Below are 27624 nucleotides of genomic sequence, written 5' to 3' on the forward strand. Positions count from 1 at the left end.
GAAAATATATAGGGAGACTTGCCACCCACAAGCTACTATTCAGTTTCAAAACTCTATCCAAGTTGCTAAGTGACAAAGTAGTGCGATCTCACACAATTTGCAAACCCCAAGCGCTTAAAGGCAAGGAAATGAATTGTCCAGATCATCATAAATCTCATGCTGCCCATCTAATAAACAAATAAATGCTCATCAAACGTAAAAGCTTGCTGAATTCATTACAATAATGCTAACTCTCCCAAGAGTACAAGCTCAGGTTTTGTTAATGTGCTTTCAGTATCTAAGTGGTGAAATATTCCTAAACAAGGATATTATTCAAACAAAAAACTTAGCTAGAAAAATAATTTTTTGCTTTCTCTTCTTAATTGTGCAATGTATCATGATAATTCCTACATGGTAAAAGTTTTTTAAATCAACTATGATCTGACTTTATATACAAAATTTTTATGACCCACATTTGATGAGCACTTAAGCACCACCTTAATTTTAAGAAGTACTTAGTCACACAGAAGTGTACAGGGTGACTGAAGTGTTTCAGTATGTGGACAAATGATGTACTATAATAAATCTCTTAATTCATTTTAAATAGCATCTAATGTGGTAGTCTTATTTTTAGCATATCAATGAAATATTTCTTTTGGGTCAGCATTAAGCTTGTTTGCAGCGATAAATGCATTGCTTGCATTAAGAAAGAAGGAGGCTTCTTTTCAGTATGACATAGGGAATATAATTTATGGATGCCCCCAAGCCAGCCTTTTGGTTTTTGGTTTTTTTTTTTGTGCCATTGCTAGAAAATTGAGAGTCATGGCTTGAATTTAGTATTATCCAGCTACAGTTACTGCATGTATTTAGTAGCCTGTTCTTAGGTTTTTAAAAGAAGATTTTGGAAAATACAACTGATTTTTTCAAGGCCAGAGGGGACAGGATAAAACAGCAATGTAAAAAGGTGGCAAATACAAAGGTGAAAGAAAGAGTTCTCTCTCTTAATAAAGGCAAAGTTCAAATACCGAAGTATCAGACTGAAAAAAACACCAAACAAAACTAGCCATGCTATCAACAACTTGCAGTTGTTGACATCATTTCCCCCTACTTTACAAATAATTTAAAAATCTCAAAAATTTAATGGCCAAACAGAACAAAATGTTGGTCTTGTGGTTCCTTTGCAAGTAAGCTATTGAAATGCTCTCACAAGACAGCAAACTATGTCTTAATTACCCCTGTCAGAGGAAAACAGCCAAAACAGCATGACTACAGAGCATTCTTTTATACCCAAAACTCCATATTCAGATCATCAATGAATCCACACATTACCTTCTTGCTTTGCTAAGATTTTGAGGTCTACAAACTATATATGTTCTTGTATAAATCCTTTACCAGAAGCATGGCTGGTCAGAGTTCAAAGAAAATTAGAGGAACATTGTTTTAAAAAATATATATATATATCCTTTTGGAGTGTTCCAGAGCAAGAACATTGGTCTAAGCTGCCTTTTATTGTCTTCAGCTAGTCAAGAGAATTTCAACACTTCCCTCCAGAAAAAGGCTGTGTGATAGCCAGACTTTTAATCACTACTTCAAATACAAAACCACTGTAATTCTAGGTATTCTGCTTTAGATATCCAAACTAATTTGCTAGTCAAGCTAGTCATCCAGTAGTCATACAGCAGTCATACAACAGCGTTGCATCCTGCATTCTGATGTAACTGCTGGAAACAATTCAAAATGTTTGCAAACGATCTATATATAGCCTTACATGGATAAAGACCTGGCTATAGAATAGTCCTTTCTTGAGCTCTGGCATGGCTGTTCTGTGTCTCCAGGACTCTGCACATGAAGGCCACAAGATAAGGCATCTCAGAAAGGGATTCCCAGTTGTCATTTATTCTTGAATAAGTCTCTTCTTTTGCTTCTTAATAAACAGAAATTCTCCTTAAAGTACAAAACAAACTCAAAGTGTTTCACCCAATCTTTTTCACAAAAATGCATTCTCCAGTTCCTTGGAACAAAACACAAAATAATCAAAATCTTGTATTAAAGATGAAAGTGTGATTATCTTTTTTCCACCATCACAGCTCACCCAGCTGGCCGGGAGGAAAAAAAGGGTAATTCATGTTATCTGACAGTACAAAATAACATTAATACTTTAAAGATTACAGGGGAAAAAAAACCAAAACACACCACAGAAACAAACACCAAAAAAAAAAAAAAAAAAAAAAACTCAAAAGCAACATTCTTTGAAGACCTGCTTGCAAATACCTACTGAAAAATGTTACAAGCTCCTCCTTTCTCATACTTAGCTAGCAATTTAAGCTTTGCCAATACATGCATCACTAAAATGCCTTAGCAGATTTCATTTCAGTTTTATACAAACATGTGTCAGAATTTGGAGTGGTAATGACCACTGTGCCTTAAATAGTGTAACTCTTTCCATTCTAACCCTGCTTACTTCTACATAGTGTGTTCAGTCATTTTTAACTTCCCCAAACTATCATGTCTTTGCCTGAAATTTTCCTTTAATGGACTCTATTTTGAAAGCTAATGTAGACACACGGCAATTATGAGAAGCAACAAATATTGCACACCATTTAATTCTAGAAACTAGTTTGCTTTGTCCAGGCATACTCTAGAACAGATATATATATATATATATATATATCCATATCAAAATTTAAATATATTGCCTTATGCATACATATGTGTGTTGCATGTATCAGAAATACACATTAATGAATATTTCACTTTAAAAATAGGTTAAAGTCCCAAGGATGTGGTGAGAGAAACAAATTTGCCAGATTTTACAACAACTGTGGGAAAAAAAAAAAAGTTGCTGAGATATTTTACTAAGGATGGATATACAGTACATAAATTTAATTGCAGAATGAAAATTATGGAAAATACAAATACTGAAGACAGATATCCTGTAGCACCCTTCAGTCTGTTCTGTGAACACCACCAGGTGCCAAGAACTTGAGGACAATTGCTGTGCACTTCCTCACTAGTGACACTATGCATATTACTGCAGTTGCAGAATACATTACAAATTACAGTGCATTTTGAAGCTGTGCAAAGTCACACAATCCTAATGCATAAAAAGGATCTCCACTGGGGTAAACTTTGCTACCATGGCATTTTCCTGAGAACTTCTGGTGCATAAAAAAATTATGTTTCCTTAACCAGAAAGGAATGAGCCACTACTTAATTGAGTGAATTGGGAACCATTAAAACCAGGAAAAACAGATACATTGCAAAGAATGATGCTTATGCATTTGAACACTGGTGTCACTCACAGCACTTTACATTTAGGTGAATTAACAAGCTATGGTAAACTGAGCGAAATGTATACCAGAAACAAACAGGAAGTGACTGCTGGGACTTGGCATTGTCAAATGTCACCATATGGAAAAGGTTAGAAACTTTTTGAAGGCTCAGTTCCTAAATGGCTGGTGTTAAGGCAAATAAAACCACATTGGGGAAGTTAATTAATTTACTTTTATTACTCCATAATTATCTCAAAAAATATTAATAACTCAGATAAGAAAATGCAAGTAACAACTCTTGCCATTTAAGTAAACAACACTATATTATCTCCACTAATTATAACACAGCCATACTTCTGAACATCTCTCATGCTACAGCAATTTCATTACTAACAAAAACCACTGGGGGTGAAGGAGAGGAAGAAAGCTTTGTCCCACATACCTTACAAGTGTATTCACCTTACTCAAGACACCACATTTTTTTGCATTTTCTAAATTTTACTTTCTGCTCCAGAATGTCTGCTTCATGCAAAAATAAACACAGGCAAGATACTGAATGCAGATTTGAGAGCAAAACACATATCCAATAGAGGTTTTGCATTAACTGGACATGGAGCCATTAAAATAGGAAGCTAAGCCAGTGATAAAAGTGCTACTCTTCATATGCAATTTTTTGCAGAATACCCAAGACAAGAGTGGGAACTGTAACTGTGCTCATCTGACATCATACTTCCAAGTATCCAGGGATTGTTTCATTTATTTATCTTGTGCTGATCCTCAAGGTGAGAAAAATTCAAAGAGAAATAGTGTGAGCTCTAATTTGAGCTTTCCCTTCTCGACATGTTTTGGCTATAAAGAACTGAAGAAAGGCCATCTTTTTTCGGGAATGTGCTTTGCACTACAGTGATTAACTTTAAAGCAACTAGAAGCCAGCTGATGACAGGCAGTTTTCAGGCTGTAGCCCCAAGAACTGAAGTCATCTGTTTAAGGAAGGCACAGACTCTGCCTGTCTTAACCAGCATCTTTAAAAATGAAGAAGCCAAATTTAACACACATATGCAGAACTTTCCATTACTTCAATCTCCAATATAATCCTGCTTGGAACCCAGTATTGTCATATATGCTACTTCAAAACTGTCTCACTACAGTTTTCCAAAGTTCTCAAAAATCCAGGATGTATATTCTTAAAATGTTTTTTGGTTTTTTTTGTTTTTTTGGTTTTTTTTACTGAAACACATTTTATGTACTAAATATTCATGTCTTCCAAAATGAGGGGGAAAGGTGAGTAGACATTACAAAACCAAGAGTTGTTTCCATTAGGGATTTTGGCTCAAAAGAGCTCAAATTTCACAGGGTACCTGTCACCTATTTATTCACCAGCGTTTCCTCCATGGAGCACATACAAACTACACAGATGCAAAAGCTTCCAGATGACATTTAAAGATATTGGCTTTAATCTCACACACTGATCAGTTTTGGTCCTAATTTCCCTAAGGTACCTACTGCTACAGTGTCACTCTACAGCCAAGTATGAGGCTTTAGCAAACAGTTCCTAGTGACAAACAACATGTTGGTCTGAAGAACTTTAGTCCTTACACCACTACTTGTTCCCTCCTCCTCAAGTTGGCAGACACCAACATATGTTGATCTTCAAGTTTTCTGTTTGGAGTAATTAACAATGGCCACATTTTGACACAGATATGCTTTAAAGTATTCTAAAAATTTAAGAGGTAGATATGCATAAACTAAAACTATGCCCATAACAGAAGTTAGAGTGATGTCCAGCCATATCACCAATCTGTTTTTCTTAGCAACTGTCTGTAAAAGTAGTTCCATTGAAATCAATTTAATAGTTTGCCAAGGAAGTTGCTATCCAATGTGGGTAAACTATGGCAAAACGGGACAACAGTCTTCTAAATAGAACTGTGAACCAATAATTATCATATCACAAACAAGCAATAAACTTTGGTGTAATTACATCTGCCAATACAGTACTTTTGCTTTTCATCTTCTCATTCTCCTATTCAACCCCTGCCTTCAGCTAAATAATTAATTACTTTTATTTAGGAAGAAAAGAACAAAGAGTAAAAACTCCCTTCGAGAACTACAGATGTTAAAAGTTTTTAGGCTTCTGTTTGTGCTAGTGAAAGGGGTTTGCTCTTGTACGTATATTTCCCAAATCTTCTTATACACACATTAAAAAAAATCCACTCCTGAGTGATTCTGTCTGCAAAGTATCACCATATGGTAGCTTTCACAAATGATCAACTGTACCAAAACATCTAAAAATAACATCTTCTTTAAGTAAAACAAAAACAATTACCAGCAGAGACTTTTGGGTATAGTTCTGAGCTAAGGAATCAATACCATGTCACTGAAATGCTTCAAGTAAGTAAATAAACAACCTCTGGAGAAAAATAGCACAGTCCTTAATGGCCCACAAGCATCAATGATAAATGTAATATACATGCTTTGGGTTCTTTCAAAAGTTTATTCTTAGATGTAAGACAAACCCAATCCATTTAATTAAAACCTTAGCTTACAAACACATCCACCAAGTAAGTGAAGCTTAACAAATCTAATTTGAATGAAAGGGACTAGCTGGGTAAAAGAGCAGCTCCCTGATGTTCCTTGCTCTAGTGGTTTCATGTAACCACTGATCACCAACTACTACAACAGCAAACATACAACACCCTTAAACTAAATGGGAGTTGTCTGTCTAAATATAGCTACTTTTAAATAATGCATTGTGAGTTATAAAATAAAGTGCTACTGAATTATTTAACATGGATCTCATCTTTAACAATGATATATTACTTTTAATTAAATTGAAAGAAAGATGTTTATATTTTGAGTTGCATATTATTGTAAATTGCAACCAGTAAAGCAACATTTTAACTCCAATTATGTCAGCAGTCAGTTTTTCCTATATATATCTGATTCACAGAAATAGAACTGGGACTCAAGCTAAGATAAGCAAAAGCAAGACTTGCAGAGCTGTCTTAGATTTTCAGGCGATCCCAGCTTAGCATTCATTCACAACCTTCAGATACAGAACATCCCACCCATCTGTAACAGTTGGCAAGAATTGGCTGGGATCTCAATCTCACCAACCTCTGTCGATAACATTCATAATAGGCATGTTTTCCTTATGCACGTATCAACCTCTATGAGAGCAAACACTCAAATGCACTTAATACCACTACAGCTAATAAAAGGATCATGTTCTGTAACTTTTAAAATGTTCTGAAGACTTCCACACAGGGTGTTAAAGCTGAAAGTTTGTGTAGAACTACGTTTCCAACACAATGCAACAGTTGCATAATATTTACTATCGTAACCTTTCAGCCAGGCCTAACATCTGTAAATGCAAAATTAACATTTAGTAACAAAATGGAATGACACATCTTGTTCAGGAGGTTTCAGGAAAAAACTGCTTTCCACCTCACATAACGGAGTAACATTACTCTTTAACAATCGCTGTTTAAAGGTGGCTGCCTTTTGCACATACCCACATGGAGTAAAAGCCCAAGGGAAGAACAGCACCAACCGGACAGGTCTTCATAAACTACTAACTTTAATGGGTGCTCTGTAGAGGAAACATCACCACATGACCTATTGTGTAGAAATCAAACCCTAAGTGTGATCAGTTCAGGCCTGAATGGAGTCACTTTTCCCCTCAAAACAGACACTTCCAAGAAAAACCCTGATCTTCATGTCATTGCATCAATAAGCTCTTCCCATGGGGGTTTTGTGCAGACCCCATCACTGACTGTGGACCACACTTCGTGGTCCCAGTCATGGGATCCTTCAACACAGCAAATAAGTCTGTTTCATTATTTTTATGTTTTCAAATGCCTGCTTGTTGATTTTACGGGGGGGGGGGGGGGGGGGGGGGAATTAAATAAATATACCATCCATGAAAAAAGTTAATTCCACTGGGAAAACTTCGACAGCCCGAGACAGCAAAAAAAAAACCTGCATTAACCTAAAATTCTGACAGCTGCTTTACGCATCCAGTGCCACGAGCGAGGATGTATAGAAGTTTACTTCTCTTTCCGCGAGGTGCCTTTCAAAGTGGAAGCCGCCTTTCTCTCCTTGGCCGCACTCCCGAAGAGGAGCCCGACGTGCCACCGCGGGCTCGGTGCCTGCGGATCTGGCGGGGCGCACGGCAGCGGTCCCCGGGACCGGCGGTAAACTAGAAAGGGTGGGCGGCGGGTATGGAAAGTGGTGAGGAAGGGCTCGCTGAGCCAGCCCACCCGCGCCGCAGGGTGGCAGGGTGGGATCCCCGCGGCAGCGGTGCCCGCCGCCGAGGAAGAGGAGCCGGAGGGAAGGAGGGAGGGAGGGAAGCAGCCCACCGCTTCCCCCACACCCAGAACGCCCGGCAGGGCAGGGCGGCTGCCGAGACAGGCAGCTTCCCCTCCGGCCAAGCGGAGCGCCGCAGCCCCGGGGGGCTCTTCCTGCCAGCCGGGGACAGATGTGGAGGCAACAGCTGGACGGGGAGGAGGGGAGAGGAAAGGAAGGAAGAGGCACGGTTGTCTCACAAACACCCCCCCACCCCCCGCCGCCGCTCCTGGGGATGCGGGAGGGATGCAGCGGCCGTGCCCCCAGCTCCGGGTTAGCCCCGTTTTGGGATGGCGATGGAGAAACCGGCCGTGAAAGCGGCGGGGCTGGCCGGCTCCTGCCCCCCTTACCTTGCTGCGGATCTGGCCCGAGGTGGACACTTTCCGGATGAGTTTCTGGGGGCCCTCGTGCTCCCCTTCGCTGTCCGACGACTCGTCCGCCGGCCCCGCCGCCGCCGCCGGGGGTTGGGGCTGGGGCTGCAGCGGGATCCCGGCGCCGCTCATCCCCGACTCGGCCCCGGCCATCTTCCCGGACTCCTACCGAGAGAAAGCACACGAGCCCGGCTCAGCCAGGGCAGCCGCTGCCGCTCCCCTCCCCGGGGAGGAGGAGGAGGAGGAGGCGGTGCGGGAGGGTGGGGAAAGAGGCGGTGCAGGGGGGCGGGGACGGGGGCGGTGGCGGCCGGGGCTCTGGCGGAGCGGAGCGGAGCGGGGCCGCCCGCCCGGCCGCCATCTTCCGCCGCCCCTTCCCACGGGCAGGGGCCGCGGGCCGCGCCGCCCGCTCCGAGGGACCGGGGCACGGCCATCCGCCGGCGGGCGGAGCCGGGCGGACGGGCTCGGCCCCCTGCGCCCCTGCCGACGGGAAGCGGCCCGGGGCGGCCGCCGGCTGCAGGGGGCGCCGCCGCCGGTGCCGGCCGGGCCGCCCCCGGCAAGAGGGTGCCCGCCCCGCAGGTGAGCGCCGGGGCCGGTCCGGGCGGCGAAGCAAGCGACGGGGAGCGGGGAGGGCGCCCGGCGCTCCCGCACCTGCCGGCGCTTCCTCGGATGTCCCGGCGTGGCCGGGAGGTGGGGCGCGGCGCCGGAGCGAGCACCGCCCGCCCCCGCCGGGCGACCCCGTGCGCGCCGTGCCAGCCGGTGACACTCGGAGGGCGGCGAATGCCGAGTCCTGAGCGCAAGGACGGCGAAAGCGGGCGGGTGCCGTGCCCGGCCCTGGCCCAGACCCGGCCGAGGGCTGTGCCGCTCTCGCTTGGGAGCGCAGGATTTCTCTTCGGGACTTGGACGGACGGCATCTGACGCGATGGGCTCCTTATCTGTATGCTATTCCTCCAGCCAGCCAACCCCGTGGTAACTATCCATCAGCGCCAAAGCCTTGGACAGTTTTAGTAAATGCATCTATTGCTTTCCAGTGATTTTCTCATAATAGCTTAATTTTCTTGTTGTTCTGTTCATTTTTGTCTTTGTGAAAGAGCAGCCCTTACTTCTGGGGAAAGAAAGGATCAGTTTTCCTTTTTCATCTCAGATCTGGCAGCTCGCACAATCTTGAAATGTCACCACATGTTCTGAATTGTGGGACTTCAAAATTATTGTGGCTTGTATGTAGTCAGTGTTCAAAATAAGTGTTTAAGTCACAGCAATACTAAATAAAACACACAACTCCTAGCTGCGTGGACCGGATTAAACATAAGAAAGCAATCAATGCTTGTGGCTTCTATATTCCCACAATTCTATTTATATTTCCAGAAAGGGAACTAACATCTCTTAACATGCTAATCTAATGCCGCAGTACCTAAATACAAAGCATTTAATGAGGAAAAGTAAACAACTGTACAACCTATCCTACACTGCAGACACCTTGCCACAGTCTGAATTTCAAATATTCCAGAGTTTTTATAGTCCAGCGTTTTAGCGGGGTTTTTATTTCTAGTAGTGTAGGGGAAAGCAATATTTCCATGAAGCCTTGAAGTTCTTACGGCTTAGTTCTGTGTTACTGCAGCAGATACTTCAAGTACAATTCTACTATCCACCTCCACATAGGACCAGTTGTGGAGGTTATATTTTAAAAAATATCAAAAGTAATATTTAAAAATTCAAACTATCTATTAAGTTCTATTTTAAAGGAATTTTGATCAAATTACCTACATGCTCTATCAAAATATTAATAAGGCTTAAATCCTATCATTAATACCTCATCTCAAAATGATTGTGAAACTAAGGACTAATTTTGTCTTATCTCACTCTTCACCTGAGAAGGAGTTCTCCATTTTTCAAAACATGGGATCAACCTTAAGCAGGTGCAAGTATGCATTGCTGTCAGTAGGTAAGTTTAGGGCACAGCTAGGAAGAAAGATAGTTAAAAGCAATGTTTATGGACACTGTGTTTTCCACTGTCCTTTCTTCCTCTTCCCCATCTGAATTTCGGGAATAGCAAATTATGCCAGAACATGTCTCACTGTAATTCCTTAATTCTTTTGAAGGTAAATATCACTTGAATATTGCAAGGGGACAAGAAGACATAATTTCCTAATTAATGCTAATGTGTTGCACATAATAGTAACTGTGATTTGAGAAACACTTGGTGCTAACGGAACACAGGCAAGACTGACTACACTTAATTCAACTGAATGAAAATAGTGCTGGCTGAACAATAGTAGTTACTGTTAGAATAAATACAATTCTTCAACTTCTGTTCATTTTTAGAGCTTAACTATGAGCACTAGTAGTTGCACACTTTCTGCACCATACAGAGGACGCCATGCATGTTCACCTGGGCTACCCCAGTGTGCTCTTCCTCACTCCTGACTATCCAAACACAAAAGTGTGGTTACCAGGAAAGAAGGCCCTAGACTTTCACTTCCAAGCAAGTCTCTTTCATCATATCTTGGTAAACTTCAGAGCGCTATGAAAAAAACAAAAAGTACTAGGAATGTTCTCTCAGGTTACTTAATGTGAAGATTTTAGTAGCAATAACCTAAGTCTGCAAATGATAGAAAATGTCCCACAAGAACACTTCAACAAGAATATGAGAACATGGTTTCTGTGAAGTGTGTAGTGGATTCTGTGAAATTACAGGCTTTAAAGTATGCAGTTGTTTAATGTGTACAGAGTTCTCCAAAATGGAGAAACCAAGTGTTAAGCATTGTTGAAAATACACAAGTTAGTCACTCATGTTAGCATAGCCAGTTGTTTCTACAAATATATACACTGTCCAGGCACAAAGACAGTTTTAAAGATATCACTATTTCCACTTGTTCTTCTTTTCAAAGTTATTAATAGATAATCAGGGTCCAGTTCCAGCCTTTACCCAGATAAAGCTGCCTAAAGTGGCAGTGAAATTCACCTCAAAAAGGACTTGCAACTTGACTTCTATCCCTTCATCTCACAGCTGGATTTCTCCCAAGTGATCAATGTCAGACTCAATATGAGAAATATTGGATAGCACGTTTCAGCCCAGTGACCACAGCTACAAATACTCTGGCACAAATGGTACCACTAGACTTCTGCAAGTTGGGCTCTTGAACAATGTGGGACTATATGCGGCCATTAAAAACACGTACAGTATTTGCATGTGCTGTGTCTTTCACGTAACAGTTTCACACTTCTTAGTGATGACCTTAAGTTTCCTAACTGAAGCAAGGGAGTAAAAAGCATAAAGAAAGGTTGGCATTTAAAGGAAGAAACTCAGACAACAAAAAACAGCTCTGCTGACATCATTTGTGCTATGGCAATTAATATCAGCTGATAAACTGCCCTTTATGCAATACATATATACATACACTGTGATATTACACATTTAACATACATATATACACTGTGAGAACATTTTAACTCAACCACATTAAGTCCCCATAGGACATGTGTCACTAAAATGCATATGCAATATAGAAAAAAATCCAAATACACATGCACTCTAGCTGCACTGAAGATCATAGTTTATAATACAGATTACTGCGCTATTTGATTTCAGCCCTAAAACTCATTCCCATTGTAACAAGCATTTTTACATCTTTTTTTCTAAGTCACTTTGGCATCTATAAACTAAAGGGTAATGCTTTTCTATCCTTCACCTCAGAAAGTTGTTCTGAGGGAATTTGAATCAATAGTGTGTCAGATTAATAATGCATTATTCACCATGTTTAAAATATTTTATTGACTCTTTCCTAATTTTGGTGGTTAGTGATAGCTATGGTTTTTAACTGGGCTCCCCAGTCTGAAAAAGTTCATTTTAAGATCTGCCTGTCTGAACTCCCTCTGCAGATCGAATTAGTGATACTATTCTTTCTTGACTTCCTTACTTAGCAAAGAGGAAGCCAAAGTATAACAACATGTATCCATACCACTGTTAAAGAAAGTAATTACATCACTTGTGGCTGGTTTGGGATTAGCCAAGGGAATCCTGTAACCTCTAGGTTACAATATTAAGGAAACTACTAAACTATGTTGTATGCTTTGAAGTGAAAAGATCCAAACCAGGGCAAGTAATAAAAGTAAATGGATGCTTTGTGAATGTGTTAGGACTTATGTATGCATTTCAAAAGTAAGATAAAGGCAAGACACAGGTCTCATATGAACTATGAAAATTGTGTCTAGAGCTTTGTAAGTCACGTGTTATGCACATTTTTACTACAAAGCCACCAAACCTCCCTTGCAAGAATGCAGGGTGAGCTTTACATTTTAAATCACTTTTACTTAGCTCCATCATGGGGTCTTACACAACTCTTACTGGATTCAGGAAGAGCTTTTCCATTAAAAAGTGTAGTGTGAGTTAAGGAAAGGACTTTTTAGAAATTTGAAGTAGTACACAGACAAGTCCAACCCTGATGGGCAAAGGACTTGTCGCTGCATTTAATGTCCATCACTTATTTCTCAGAATAGCTATAGGATGAGCATTTCCCAATAATCTGATAATTTGCACAGATTCAAAACCTGCAAAAAATAGTTTTCCCTATCTTACTGCTCTTTGTTTCCTGTTTTAAAAGCAGGGGAGAGAGTATACTATGTTTTCCCTTTTCCCTTTCATCATTCAGGTCTTCACCTAAATCTCCTTTTGCCCCCATTATCATAAAAAGCCTGCTTATGAGCAGATGGAGAGAACAATGTGGCTCTTGCCACAAAGACCATGTATTTTACCGGCAGGTTACCAGGTAAAGGATTGAGTGGATCAGCTGAAATTGGAGTCTTGTAAAGGAAATCGGTGCAGTGGTTAACCTTAAAACTGCATTCATGGATGCACTCTTTAACAAATGCAGCAATGAAATGATAAACATGACCCAAATCCTGGCCCTTACTGGGGGAGGGGGAAATGGAGAAAAAAGAAGATGTGCTCCTTGTTTATCTAAGCCATGCACACAGAAGGAAACAGGCTTGGATGCTTCAGCCAGGATTCCGCATTTCCAAGCAGAGAGGGGCTGCAATCCATCTGCCTCCCGAGTTTCAGCTGAGTTTTGGATGACGACAGCAATTTAAATGTCACTGTTTAATAGGATAACGCATTCGTAGGAATTGACTTCGCTGCCTTCCTCCCACGATGTCTTCATCTCTCCAGGCAAAAATCTCAGGTTTCCCTTGCCTGATCCTTTCAATGTCATGAAAGATCCATGTTACCAGAACACACATACAGCTGTTTTCCTTATCACAGCTGCATCTCCAGCAACAGTTTCGGGGCTTGAGGACTGCAGAGGGCAGCGAAGGGGGATGTTCAACTTAACAACAAATACTAGGTCAGTAAAAATATATTTGTGAGGGCTACAAATCCTAACAGGGAAGGGAGTTAACTTAGTTTGTTGTGGGTATCTCCAGGGCTCCACTGCTGCTTTCCTGAGGGTGCACACACCAAGCCATGCAGAGAATGGGTCTCCCCCATTTGCTCTTTAAAACTGGGCTTACAAGTAAAACCTGGACCAACAAAACAAGTTAGCAACACATGGCACAGCCATCTAAAGGGGAGCTTGGCAGTGGCACGGGTCCATGCTTCATGTTGCCTCGCCAAGTTCAGGGCCAGAGGCAGCCTAGCCTTGACCTCTTAGATAGCCTGAAATCTCCCAAGCAGCTACACAAAGCCTATTTTTAGCCCTCCCTGCCTGATGTGTGTGTGTGTGTGTATGTGTGTTTGCACAATGGAGAAAAGCCCGGGAGCGGGACCAGGCTGCCCTGAAAAGGGAAATCTGATTTTATCGCCTGCTGAGGATGCCGGTGACATGATTTCCTTTGGTTGGAAGGAGGGTCTTCCAGTTGCTTAAACAAACCGCAAGGGCACCTCACCGCAGCTTTGAGCGCTCCCGTCCCTTCGTAGCGGCCCAAAGGCACGCACTTTCCCAAAAGGCAGGGTGACAGCAGGGTACCCCCCAGCACCGTCCCGCTTTGCCACTGCGATGGGAGCAATTCCCAGCCTAGCTCCAGAAGAAAAAGGTGGGGGAAAGCGTGTCTCTTTCTGAAAGCTGCCTCCCAACGCTGCTTGGACACGTTGCTTTTGCTGTGCTAAGAGAAGGAGTTTAACGGTGTCAACATCCAACCCACCCCCTTCGACAAAGTTGAAGGCAAGGCTCTCGGGGGTAAACCCAGGCTTTCCACCCGGGCAGTGAAACTCAGAAAGGGCAATGAACTCCCCGTCTCCCAGAGGGACGAGCTCGTCAGCAAATGGCCAGACACGGCGGGGGCGAAAGGCTCCCACCCCCCCGCTCCCTGCGAGGAGGGGACGAGCGCCGGCGGCAGGGTTCTGCTGTGGAGTGGGGTCGGAAGAAGGGAAGGGGGGGGCTGGAGGGCACAGATAAGGATGATAGCCCGACCCCCCGGCTGAACAATACAGGCAGGAAAAAGGGTAGGAAACGCCTGTGCAACGGCAAGGCACGCATGTACCTACCAGCTCCTCCCAGGCGGGGCTGCGGGCGCTATAGGAAGGGTACTCATGCTCCTCCATCACCCCTGAGCAGGTCCCCAACCTCCGCGGGGAGAGCGCCGACGGGCAGCGGAGCTGGGTCCGCCGGGCTGAGCCTCCCTCCCGCCGCTGCCGCTGCTCCGGCTGGCAGCGCTTTCCCGGCGCCGCTCGTCCTCCCCCCACCCGGCCCCGCTCCTCCCTTTTCTCCCCCGGCTATGTCCAGGCCCCCTCCTCCCTCCCCGCCCGACTCCCTTCCCTCCCACGGCCACCGGGCTCAGCCCCGGCTCCCGGGGGAGCCGGCCTGCAGCTGCCGCGCCGCTCACATCATCGCCGCCTCCCGCCCCCCGCCCGCCCGCCGCGCTGTCCCGGCCGTCCCGCACGCCCGGCCCTCTCCCTCCCGGGAAGCCCAGCGGATCACGGGCAAATCGCCTTGGGCGTAAGCCGGTTTACGGCTGCTCCTGCTGTCAGCGTCGCGGCGGGGCCGGCGGGCGAGGATGCGCCCCACGGCGAGGGGAGAAAGCCCCTCGGTGCGCCGGGAGCCGCTCCTGCCCCGCGGGGACACGCTGCCTCCCCTGGCCCCAGGGCTGGCCCCGCTGGCCTCGGTGCGGGACCGGAGCGCGGGGTGTGCGGCCCCGACGGGCCCGGCTGGGTGCTGCGCGGCGCCCCGGAGGAAGCATCGCCTCTCCCGCATCACCCTGCCCCGAGCCGAGCCAGGAGGGGACCGGCGTCAAGGCTCTGGTGCTGCGACAGCCCTCTGGCCCCACTCTCCAGCGAAGGCTCCGACAGCGCAGTACTGGGGTTTTGATACCCTTTGGTTGTTAAATTGAGGGTGAAACGGCACCTCATTCCCCCACAGCAGCGCCGGGTGGTCCCACGGGCACGTTAAGAGAAACTCGCGGGAGCTGGGACACGGCATAGCCGCTGTGGAACAGACAGCACAGATGTGTAGGCCATGTCTAACACAGGGGGGTTCTAATTCCCAGGGCCACCATGCCAGCCTTATGGAGCAGCAGGATTTCTCTGCCCTCCATTACACCTTTTATTAATACACAGCGTGTATACTTTAGCCTTCTCGGTTTACTAGATACCAGCATCCCCTTGAACACCAGCCAAAACATTACAATTCTTCAAGTGGATGTTGTATCTCCTTTGAACTCAACACTATCACTCTTTTTTTTTCTCCATGTTGTGGAATAGTGGGATATGTGAAAAAGTAGAACTGGTGGGGAGAGAGAAATTGGGGATTAGTCACCATTCAAAATAATTGTGTTCTTCACTCTACTTTCAGCCTGCCCTTTTGAATTTGCAGCTACCACGTTTGACTGCAAGTTATCTTTAGATCATCTGCTTGGTAAGTGCAAACATGGACAAAGAAATTGTATTGCATAAGAAAAAATAAAGGAATTTGTATTTGTAATAGGTTTTTTAATGCATTTACATTTTCATTGTATTTTAAAGCTTTTTCATACAAAAAAAAAACCCACACAGACATCTGAGCTTTCACTTTTGTAAAATCCATCTATTTACAAAGATGTAGGAGTACTATTGGTGCAAAAAGATGAATCTACTCATCTACTTATCTACTCATTTAACTAAGGCTATAAAACACTCCCATGAAGTTGGGATGGTGTGCCACTAAGCCAGGCCAAAAAATTGCCACAGCAGTTCACCTCATTTGAGGAACTGAAACTGCTGCACTTCTTCCAGATGCAGAAAAAGGAACTCTTTTTGTTGAGAATAAGTTTATCAGCAGTGAGTTGATGAACTGCCTTGATGGTAAGAGTGTAACCTCAAAAGGAAGAAAACAAGATGACTTAGAATATTTTGGGTTTTGGAAGGCAGCTTTCTGAAGGTAATGGTGAGCAACAGTTGCCCAAGGATGTCTGGTCTCCTTCCCTTTGTTCCCTGAATGTGAGAGACTGCTGAGGAATGTCATGTTATAAAGGGCTTTACACTAAGAAGGAGTGTCAGAGTAAGATTAGTCAGCTCCCCTCCTTGCCTCATGATGCACCAGAGGATCTCACATGATGGTTGTTTACACCTCTCAATATCTGGCCTCTTTAGCCTTGGTCATGCTGGAGCTTTGTGGCAAAAGTCACCTGCCATGAAATATATGTCATACACAGTCTCGCATTCCCTTGCTTGCTGAACCACAAAAATTGAGTCTCCTAAAACTCTAAGAGTCTTGAAGTTCTTCAGTTCACATGCTCTAAGTCCCCTTTTGCCCTGAAATTCAGATTCTTACTGTGCCTCCAGCCCCATTTTCTGTTTCTTCTGCCCTGAATCCTATACCTATGACTAGATATGCAATTGTGCTCACCTCATTCCATTCCCTAGAGTTCAAACCTTGGTTTCCATAAGTGGAAAGCTAGTATAGGCCCCAGAAGATTATAGCAACCTACTTAGGTTGGAGGTGTATTTCAAGGTCTTGTTGAATATGGACAGGCATCAGTTGCTGCACAATTACTGCTGGGTCTAAGTGCAACCTATGCAATGCAATTCAACTCAGCCCTGCCCTTTTGGGCTCCTGAATGCCAAATCTGATTTTTCAGTTTTCTGTCAGGGTGACAGATTTCTGTCTTTGCTAAGGAGCCCTGCCCTGTGTGATTTCCCTCTGCTCACTGAGTCGAAGAGCACAGTTCATGATGAGACCGAGGTCTCTCTGCTGCTTGACTGGTTGAAAATCACAGGCCAAAGGTTTTGCTGGAAAATGTAATTCTGTCAAAGCCAACAAAGAATTTAAAGATAGATGTCAGAATTACAGGATTATTGGGGTATTTTTTTTTCAGGAGCACACTGCTGCATTTAGAGAGGGCCAAGGGAACTGAATTCAGGCCCAAGGCAAGGATGTGACAACTAATCATTATGGGGAAGAAAATACCTAAGATATGTTAGTGAGGGGTAGAGGAGCTGCCTGCTAGAATGAGGAGTGACCAACTGTTTCCTTTCCTTCTCCTTGGACTGGAAGAAGAACCCACATGAGGCAGCTGTAGCAGGAGCAGTGGTTTTCCTATCAGGTCTACCAAACTGTATCAAAACATCTCCAACACAGCCTGGGGGTCAATTTCATTTTGTTCTGATTTTTTTATTTTGTTCCAAGTCGTGTTGTTTGTTTGGATAATTTGGGGGTTTTTTTAAATATTTTCCAATTTTTTCTACTCAGTCTAGATATTAAGGGTTTAATTTCTTGGTAGTAGTCTACTCCATCTAATGTGTTCAAATATGCCTCATCTCCCTCTGTCTCTTTTGTTCCATGCTCTCAATGACTCAGTGAAAACTTGAACAACAAATCAAATGTTTCATTATTGACTTTTTTTTTACATGAAGTAAATTGAAAATAGGCTGCATTTTCTAAGTAAAATATTTTTGATATATTGGACACACTTAAATATATGAACTTTGATTCCGGTGCTGTGGTTGGACATTCACAAGAAGGTCCCCACCACTTCAAGCATTTCCTTTCTCTGGGGGTGGAAAAAGGAGCTTTCAATTTTTTTCCTAAGTTGAGGTAAAAAGACACTATAAGAATGAGTTTTTTAATATTTTTCTGTATTTTTCTACCAGCATTGCATTTAGCATACATGACATATCAAATATCCACTAATTATCAATTTATGCTAACATGAAACTTTCATCTTTACTTGGCATATAGTGTCAAACCTAATTTGAGGAAATTATTAAGGAAATGTTGTTCTTCATTCTCCTCACTGTAAACATGCCGGATGGCCTTTTTTTTGAAAAATAATTTTGCATAACATTTGTAGGTACGATTTCATCAACATGGTAGTTGGGTAGTTCCTGCCAGCCAGCCAGGTAGTAACAACCTGCACCGGGTCATTAAAATGAAAAATGTATTAAAAGCAAAATATACATACCTCTCTGGTAATCCTTCAGATAGAACTGAAGTTACAAAGTGGGTCATTTAAAAAATAAAGGCATATTTTTTCAGTAACATCCTGATAGTTGCCTTGAAATCCACTACTTTCTGTTTGTAAGAGCATCTAAACTCTTGAGCAAATTCTGCATTTCTCCCAGTTTACAGGGCCTACTGCCTGGAACTCACATTGGCACCTGAGGAATGTTTTTAGCCCACAGTTTTCTTTCATGGACTTCCTCCAACATGTGCATTCTTCTTCATTATTATTATTCCTCTCATTAATCAAACAACTGCTTCAGCACATAAACTACCTGTAAGCACCAGCATGGTTTTAAACAATTCCCTTGATTTTTGGGTTTTACAAGTGGGAAATCATTTATGCAGCTGGAAGAATTACTTTCTAAATGAAGTGCTTTAGAAAGAAAGAAGTCACTGAGAAAAAGCCTTAGGAAAAAGGCTTTACTGGAGCAGCCGCAGAGATGTGGAAGGGCAATCTACCATCCACTTCATTTTCCTCCCAGCATTTTTATTTCCCCTTCTAAATTCCCCTGCCCCCACCAGTGTCAGCACCTCCTGCTTGTTCTGCTGGCAAGGAGAACCACCTCAACACCTCCTTCTGAGTGCCAACATCAGGGACTAACATTGTTGAATAGTATTTTCCTTATGGACTTTATTCTGAGACATCTGGCGGGGGAGGAGGAGGGTGTTTTTGTCATCCCACCCCTTTGACTGCTCCGACTTTCTGCTGAAGTCAACCGATACCCTGAAAGTCAGAAGGAAAATGACATGAAAACACAGATGGCAGTAGGTGGTGCTTGCTCAAACTGCTGCTAACCTTCACTAAGCACCTCTGCCAATGCTCCTGGCTGAGGCCATGTACTAATTCATTTTTTAAGGACATTGGTGAACCAATAGCTTTGTTTCATAAAAACATCTTTGGAAAGAGTAATTCACTCCAATCTCTTAGACCCCTGATGACCAGGACTTTAGATCTTTCCTAGAGGATGTAGTTAGTAAATGACCTAAACCTGCTGCCCACAATTTTTATCTCATTCCCCATAAAATGGTTTCACATAAATGAAACCATTCCATGCATCTTCACTAATAACTTTTGGTAGGTTTTAGAGGTTGTTGTCACATACCAACCTCTCAACCAACCTAATTTCATTCTCATCATTGACCTCTCAGTCACACTTCAGAGATGTTGCTTGTGGCTTGCTTGAAATGCAGTGCCCATTGGACACGATGCTCCAGCTGAGGCCTCACCTTAAATAACATGAGCCTGGGTTTGCCCAGGTGTGATGGACATACTCCTTCATTGATCATCCTGACCATTGATGAGGGTATTCAGGCATCCTTCCTGTTTGTTTGTAAAGCAGGACTTCCTCCTGGTGGCATCTTTTTAGATCTGTGAGCACCAGGGAATATTTCAGGTGAAACAGGGTTTCCTAGGAAAATACCACATCAGTTTCAAAAGCTTCAGTGAGTCTACCCCATCCACAGTCCTGATTTGTTTGACATTATTTGTCCTTGAAAAGCCTGTTAATTATTAGTTACACCCCTCCCTGGTATCTTCTATGCAATTAGAAACATTTTCTTTTTATTTTGTGACGAATATAAGTTTATGTGATGGATCAGTAATTCCCAAGTTCCTTCTTTTGATCCTTTTTTTAAAGTTTCACTTCCTAATACAAGACCTGAAATGATTATACACAGGATGTGTTCTAACCTCATTTTTACATATGAGCCAAACATCTCTAATGGAGCTTTGCATTTGTGATTGCCCACTTTGGGATGCCTGGCACAAACTTCTGTATCTGTTACTCTGAACTCATTCAGACCTTGCAGATACAACTTTCTGAAAAACATTTATTCTAAAAGAGAAAGCGAAATTACTAATAAAGCATGAAGGTTACTGATGTGATATTTTAAAATCACAGAAAAAATAATAAATATACTACTTCTGAAATGCTCAGAACTAAAGTAAAGGTTTTGGTTAAACAATCTCTAAAAAGCTAAAGAAAAAGAGGAATGGAGAAAAGCACTTTGCTCTTAACACTGAAAGAGGAGAAAATAGGTGGCAAAATTATTTGTTTTAGCTCACCCAACAGCCTGGCACTTAGATGGAGCCATTTATTTTACTGTGTTCCAAAAAGCACAGTATTTCTTTCCAATTACAGCAAATCATTATGTAACATTCCTACTTTGGTAATTTTTCTTTTCTAAGTCTATCAAGGTACATATTCAAATAAAAATTAAAACAGATCTTTTTTTTCTTCAACTCCCCTGCTTAATAGAGGAAAGAGACAGAATTTTCCCAGAGGACTTTTATTACTTGCACAAATGAAAGGAAGAGGCAACTAGATGTGTGAATGTGGTGGGTGAGTATGAATGCATTCGTGTGGCCAATCTGAAAGTAACATGATGGACTCACATCCATGGTCCTGGTCTTCTTTGGAGATAAGCTAGGGGATACTGAGACCAATATTGTTGTCCTAGCAGAAAAGAAAAAAACTAGAAAACTAGTTTCTCCAAGAGCTGGTGGATGTAGTGCTGAAAACCAGAGTGTTTCTGTGGCCAAGCCAGTGAGGTATGTGTTTACTTCTAAGGATGCAGTTTGTCCCATTTATTTCACTTCTAGCACATGCTGAAAGAACACAGTCTCTGTGGGGAACCTTGCAAATTGACAGATTTCAGAAGAGAAATATCTGTTGTATAAAGAAGCTATGAAAGAAAGGAAGGAAGATGACTATGAGAAACAGTAGAGAATGAAGGATGTGCATGTTTACTTTTCTAAAATGATACATTTTTCTGACAGTAATAAATAAAATATGTTAGTAACTCCACAAAGACCAATATTAAGTAAAACAGATGCTTTTAGCAATTGAGTCAAGTATAACAAGATTAAAGTAATTCTTACTATAAATCCTGTAATTTAAATTCAATTATCTCAGGGACAAATCGCTCCACAAAGTTTTTCATAGATTCTATTAACTTAATGTGGAGTTGAAATTCTGGCATTGCTCTAATAGTCTTCCCATATTACTTTCAAGGGATCCCATCAGATGGTTTGTATAGCTATTTTTGCTTTCTAATAAAGAGAGGGATTAACATGACTTAAAGAAAATAAATTTTTGTTAATTTAACTTTATTTATAAGTTATATTTCTAATTTAAAGAAATAGTTTTAATCCACAAAATAGCGATAGGGAATGGGAGAACTCCAAATTAACCTTGGTTAGATATAACCAAGACTAGTTTAGATAAATGAAAAACTAAACAAAAAGGACATTTCTGTATGTTTTACATTAGAAAAGCTGAAATGTGCAAGGGTGAAGCTGTTAATGGGTCCAGAACATGGACATCATTGTGTTATTTGCCACAGAAGTTGCATTATTCACAGAAGTGAATAATGTTTGGTTTTAGGGAAAAATATTTTATTGTCTTAGTGAAGCTATGCACAGTTAAAATTTTTATATTACTAGTACTGCAATGAGGTGTAATGAGCAAGTATGTGTTACTATTAGGGACTTGCAGCTTTAAGGAGGTTTTTAATAGAATTTATCAATCTCAGTTACTACTGCCAAATAAAAGCATATCTGGGCATGTACACTTCTACCCCCTCCTTGATATTTTAGGACCAACCATATTCCTTAGAACCTAGTTGGTCTTAAAATCTTCACAGTGTGATGAAATAAGACTAGTGATATTTTTCCAACAGTCCTGGAAATCTCTTGTCACTGGATGGAAGAATTGTGACTGCTGGTGGGTTCTGCCAGCCCAGTCCACAGAGGGTGTGGAGCAGTGGGAAAGGCAGGTTTGTCCATCCTGCTGGGATGCTGTGCAGAATGGGAGACAGATCTGTTTGCTCATGTCACTGCGAACAGATCCACCAGGCTGTGAAATACCTGAGGAGCTAAATCTTCCCTTGTGAAGAATGGTGGAGTGAGGCAATGGGGACTAGCAAATATATTTTTATCAGGTTATTAGCAAAAAGGTAAATTAAGGACAAAGTCTGAAGATGCTTTATGTTGTTCTGTACTTCTGCAATGTCAGAACAGTGATAAAATTTACAAGCAACTTTTTTTCCTGTGTGAGGTTTGTGAAACCTAGAGGGGGTTTCATGTTTGCGACCTGGTAGGTGAAACTATGCCAGGTAGAAATGTTTGTGGTTTGGATGGAAAAGTACCAATCTGATAAACCTAGAAGAGATTGAGCAGCTCCTGGTCAGCCAGATTTATTAGGCAACAGTTTCTAAGATGAAAGCATCTGAATCCCATGGAAACAAGCAGAGAAGGAGTTAGAGATGGGCAGGCTTTAAGTGATAATATTTGTAGATGTCATGAAGACCAAGAGGAAGATAAACCATGAAAATGGCAAATCGCTGAAACAAATTATTTGTGTTGGCTGGTGAGGTGAACATAAGCAAATGTATTTCTAAACAGAAAAATGCAAATACTGGAATAAAAATGTTGTAGAAAATATATATCTTTATCTGTGGAAGAGTGGCCCACATTTCAGCAGTTTGTAGAGAACTGTTGCCGTTGGGATGGATCACATTGGAGAAGTCTGTGGAGACCTGTCTCCAGTGGGGGGGACCCCACACTGGAGCAGGGGAAGGACTCCTCTCCCTGAGCAGTGGCAGGAACAACATGTGGTAAACTGACCCTAATCCACTCTCCCTGTCTCTTTGAACCATTGGGAGAGGAGATAGAGCTGGAAAGGAGGGAGGGGTGGGGGTAGGGTGTTTTTAAGGTTTATTTCACTTCTTATTATCTTGCTCTGATTTTGCTAGTAATAAATTCAACTAACATTCTCAATTCAAGTCTGTTTTGCTCATGTTGGTATTTGGTGAGCAATCTCTCCCTATCCTTATATCAAACCATGAACCTTTCATTTTATTTTCTCTCCCTTGCCAAGCTGCAGAGGAAAGTGATAGAGTGGCATTGGTGAGTGTCTGGCATCCAGCCAGGGTCAACCCACCATAGCAAGTAACATGTCCTGTAGCATATATGGTGTATAATCTTTTCTGACCAGATAATCAGCAGGGAATCTTTTGAGTTTTTAATCACAGAAATATGATGTATTTCCTCTAGGTTAGGGGGAAAAAATCAATTTTATTAGGGCAAGTAAGGGCATACAAATATCCTTATCCTGTCACAAAAGCAATATATTTTATCATTAAAGGAGGTCTGGGTCACAATAAATACCAGAGTACTAAGAATTCTACAGTTGATGCATGCTTTCTGCATCTTCCATCTTATTCTCCCAATGATCTCCTGGATAGCAATGATTGAAGCTGTCTTTTTATTAGATATGACAGCTTCCACTGATGAGGGTGGTTGTAATTCTCAGTGAAGACCAGATGTTAAGATGAAATGTCTTCAGTTCTCTAACCACAGAGTTGTGGTTTTTGGTAGACTACTCAGACAGTGGTTCTGTGATCATTAAATACCAGCTCTACAGAGCTGTACATCATTTAGCAGTACAAATTTGACAAAAATCAGGCAAGAGCATATGATTGCATTTCAATTGGTTTAGCCAGAGCACATGGCACAGTGTTTACATTCACTTTACAATTTTATGTTTATTTTATGCTGGCTTCAGGAAGACAGCATGAAGTTAAAGTTGCCTAGACAGAGAATTACACGCTCCGCATTAAATCTACATTAATCTGCTAGGACAAAATTCTCACTTCAGTTTATTGTTAACAAATCAATGGAATGACTCTGCACCCACATAATTATTCCCACCCGCATTCTTATAATTACAGTGGCTTTGAGATTTGACACTAAGTTCCCAAAAAAACAGATTCACTGTGTTATTAAACCACAGCTTGAGAGCCAAGCTGGACTGAGAGTGTAAAGAGAAATACCAAAGAGCAATCTCATTGTGCCTCCTCTCCAACAACACATGCCAAGCCCTGGGATACCTTTGAATTTGCCAGTGATTTCTGAAAAGAAAAAAAAAAAAAAGGAAGGAAATTCTTCAGCCATAACAGGAACACTTTCAGGAAAAGAGCTGGAGTTAAGAATGGTTTACTTTGAACTTGTTCTTTCAAAGTCAAGTTTTGTGTCTTTAGCTGTAGAGCATTATTTGGAAGAGGTTAAATTCCCTCCAGTTTGACCTACATTGAGTTCTGCGGTTTGGGAGGGTGCTGTGTGAGCTGGGCACACCAATTAATTTAAAGGATGGTAGTAGTCTTAGTAAATGAATGATGTAAAAGAATATATGTAAAAATAACTTCTTTGTCAACTGGCTGAAAAATTTCAGAAACCATAAAGGTGAGTTGATTGGATGTTGGATCACAATGATTATACTATTATTAAAAGCCAAAAGAAGCTGTGGTGACAAAGACTTGCTTTGAAATTAGCTTGGGAGGGAGTGTTCCATAACACTCAGGCAATAAAAACACTAGTGTGGTCAGTGTAAGAATGGATTTTGGTGAACTGATTTTTAAGGAAGAATGCCTTGGCCAGTCTGGGATTACAGTATCAGAATTTATGATGTAGGAAACATGAACAACAAGGACTTAAAAAAGACTGGTCAGATAATGAGCACAGTCTTTGTGGTATAATTCTGGAATGAGACCACTTAACCTTCATGGAGGCAGATGAACATATCTCTGTGATAGCCAGATCAGGTTCTATGTCATTGCTCTACATTTTGAAAATTAAATCTGCTTCAGGGCATGGAATAGCCCAGAAAGGGGAGCTTCACCCCTGATCTGCTGAATTTCACACATCTTTTATTATGTGAATCCACAAATGTTGATGTCCTTATGAAGAGTCATTAACCTCAAGGTAGATAGAACAGTAACATGCCAACTCCTCAAAGCACAAAATTCAGTGCTACCTAGATAATCTTTGAAGACCCTTGAAAGCACCACCTAACAAAAATATGCAGGAAGTTTGATAGTCTTTTTCTTCTTTTACTTGAAGATTAAAGAGCTCCATTCTCTTGTAGTTTTGAATGCAGAGTCTCTCATACACTCATACAGTACATAGGATAAATCTTGCCTGGGTTTTTTTTGGCTTATTTTCATTCTACATTGAGAAAATACATAGCTAAAAATACTTCGGGATGCTTTCCAGGGAATACCACCCATGTGTCCCTCAAGACTCTTCTTTAATGTTCCTTAACCCACATGGTATTCAACATTTCCTGTGACAGACTGTGCCTCCACAAATAAGCTGCACAAGTTCCTCATATGAGCTGTGCACTCTATACAGTGGAATAATTGCCTTAAAAGAATGTGACTGCTACAAAAAGCAGTCACAGAGGTAGGCAATGCCAAAATTAAGGCAGTCTGTGCAAACTCAATATGGTCCTGCTGTGCAAAAGCCTAGTCTGAGCCAGTGTCTCATCACATGTTTTTATCTCTTGATTCATTCCAGCTACAGGTACATCCAGCTATTCAGTGGATGAGAAACCACTTGCTATTTCTTGATATTCATAAGTTTCATCACTCATCTTAGTGGCTTATTTCCTTATACTTGCCATCAAAAAAAAAAAAAAGTCAGTCGGCATGAACATGGCTCACTTCACAAATAAAATAGGCTCTGATCTTCGCTGCATACTTTCCCTCATTGGTGTGGCAAAGCTGTGCTCAGATCATCTACATTTTAAGGAATTCCCCTGCTGTGTTTTCAAACACCTCCCTTCAAACAACAAGGCCCTGTTATCACTAACAGTGGAAAGCATTATGCAACCCGAGCTACAGATGCTACCAGCTGTTTTTCTGCCTCACATAGTATGCCCTTCACAACTGTCATAGGAAGGAAAACTTGATCCTTACATCAGCAATATCTATTCTAGAGCTGTATGCCTTAAACTACCAGGTGGAGTTATTTTCTTGGGTGAAGCACAAAATCCTGCTTCTCAATGCACCAAAGATCTTCAGTGAATATCCCTCCTTCCATCATCGTTCTTGGCTTCAGACAGCTGAATCCTATAGCACGGGTCCCAGGGAGAAGCAGACTTTCATCTAAATACCAGGTCTGTGTTTTTTCTATGAGCCAGCAACTATCAGTACCAGGCTGCAGAAAAACATCCCAACACCCAAACCCTTTGAACAGGGCATAAAAGACATTCTGTTTGAGAAATTAATGGAAAACCAGATGTCTAAATGGCTGCAAAGCGGTGATGCTGCTATTAACGATGCAATGATTAATGATTCCACGTATTTGGGATACAGTTAACTCTTTTCATAGACTCATCTAGGCATATAAATAGAACTTGCATGATTTGACTTCTTCCTAAGCCACACAAATAGCCTGTTTTGCACTGGGTTACAACAGATTCAGAGACAAACAAGTCACTGATATGCAGAACTTTGCAGAACCTCCCTTAGCATTAAAATAGGCAAAACATCACCCCACCACCCCCAGACCTGCTAGGCTAATAGCGAAAAAAAAAAAAAATAGCACCATAGCTTCAAGAAGCCTCAGAACACCCTGCTCTGGTTGTTGCAATCTTTCTGTTTGGCCTTTGAAGGAGTGAAGCAGCCCTTTCACACATCTTCTGTGGAGGTGTGAAGAAGATGAGCCCTACCAGCCTATTTTAAGTCCAGTGTCTTTGAGAGAGAGGAGGCTTTCTGGAGTTGGGAAGGAGAGCTGCAGACTTTGCCCTGAGCTTGTGTTTTGTACCTAATGATATTGAATGGGTCTTCAAACAGGGCTGTGCAGAAGCTGTAAGATGGTTTCCCTCCCCACCACTATTTTCATAAGCTGGTTGTTTACTATGAGATCAAACATGTTACTCATTTGTGTCATACCATCTCAGCTATGACTCCTTTGAAGTGAAGAGGTTTACAAAGGTCATGCACAGTAGTCTGTAGCCTCCACTTTCTTCAGGAGCCTGAGTAATCTGCAGTTACAGGGATAAGATGCCTGATAATTCTCCCTCCAAAAAGACAGGGTAAAAGCATGCAGAGCCTGCCTAGCGCTGATAGCATTTTTACACGTTGAATCGTTGAAGCTGAGGAAGCTGCAGCTGCCAAAAAAATGGGAACATTTTTAAATTAAGACACCACACAGGCCCAGGAAAATTCTGATTTAGCAAATGAAATGAGGACAAACAGCAAAAGAGATGTACTTCATCACTGATTTTAGCAGCTAACTTTCCCTCAAGGGTGCATCAGGCTTCTTTTTTATTTTCTAATCGACTCTCCTGCTGGGTGTAGAAGCGGGAGAGATGCAAGACCTCAGTCATCCATTCAAATCTGGTTCACACCATAGGTGTGCAGGGGAAGATCAGTCCCATCACTCTGATCCTTGTTTTGCCATAA

General features: G+C 42.1%; 1 protein-coding gene across 1 annotated transcript in view; it reads right to left on the reverse strand.

Annotated features, from left to right (window-relative positions):
• Positions 1-14569, reverse strand: part of DGKH (diacylglycerol kinase eta) — a 149249-nt gene extending 134680 nt beyond the window's left edge. The window contains exons 1-2 of the mRNA XM_053934309.1: positions 14445-14569; positions 7946-8131 (exon numbers count right to left, since the gene is read on the reverse strand). Of these exons, the coding sequence (XP_053790284.1) occupies positions 7946-8131; positions 14445-14501 (243 nt within the window). The 5' untranslated portion in view covers positions 14502-14569. The remainder of the gene's footprint in view (positions 1-7945; positions 8132-14444) is intronic.
• Between the last annotated feature and the right edge of the window lie 13055 nt (positions 14570-27624).

The sequence above is a fragment of the Vidua chalybeata genome, chromosome 2, assembly GCF_026979565.1.
Source record: "Vidua chalybeata isolate OUT-0048 chromosome 2, bVidCha1 merged haplotype, whole genome shotgun sequence".
In the NCBI taxonomy this organism is placed as follows: domain Eukaryota; kingdom Metazoa; phylum Chordata; class Aves; order Passeriformes; family Viduidae; genus Vidua; species Vidua chalybeata.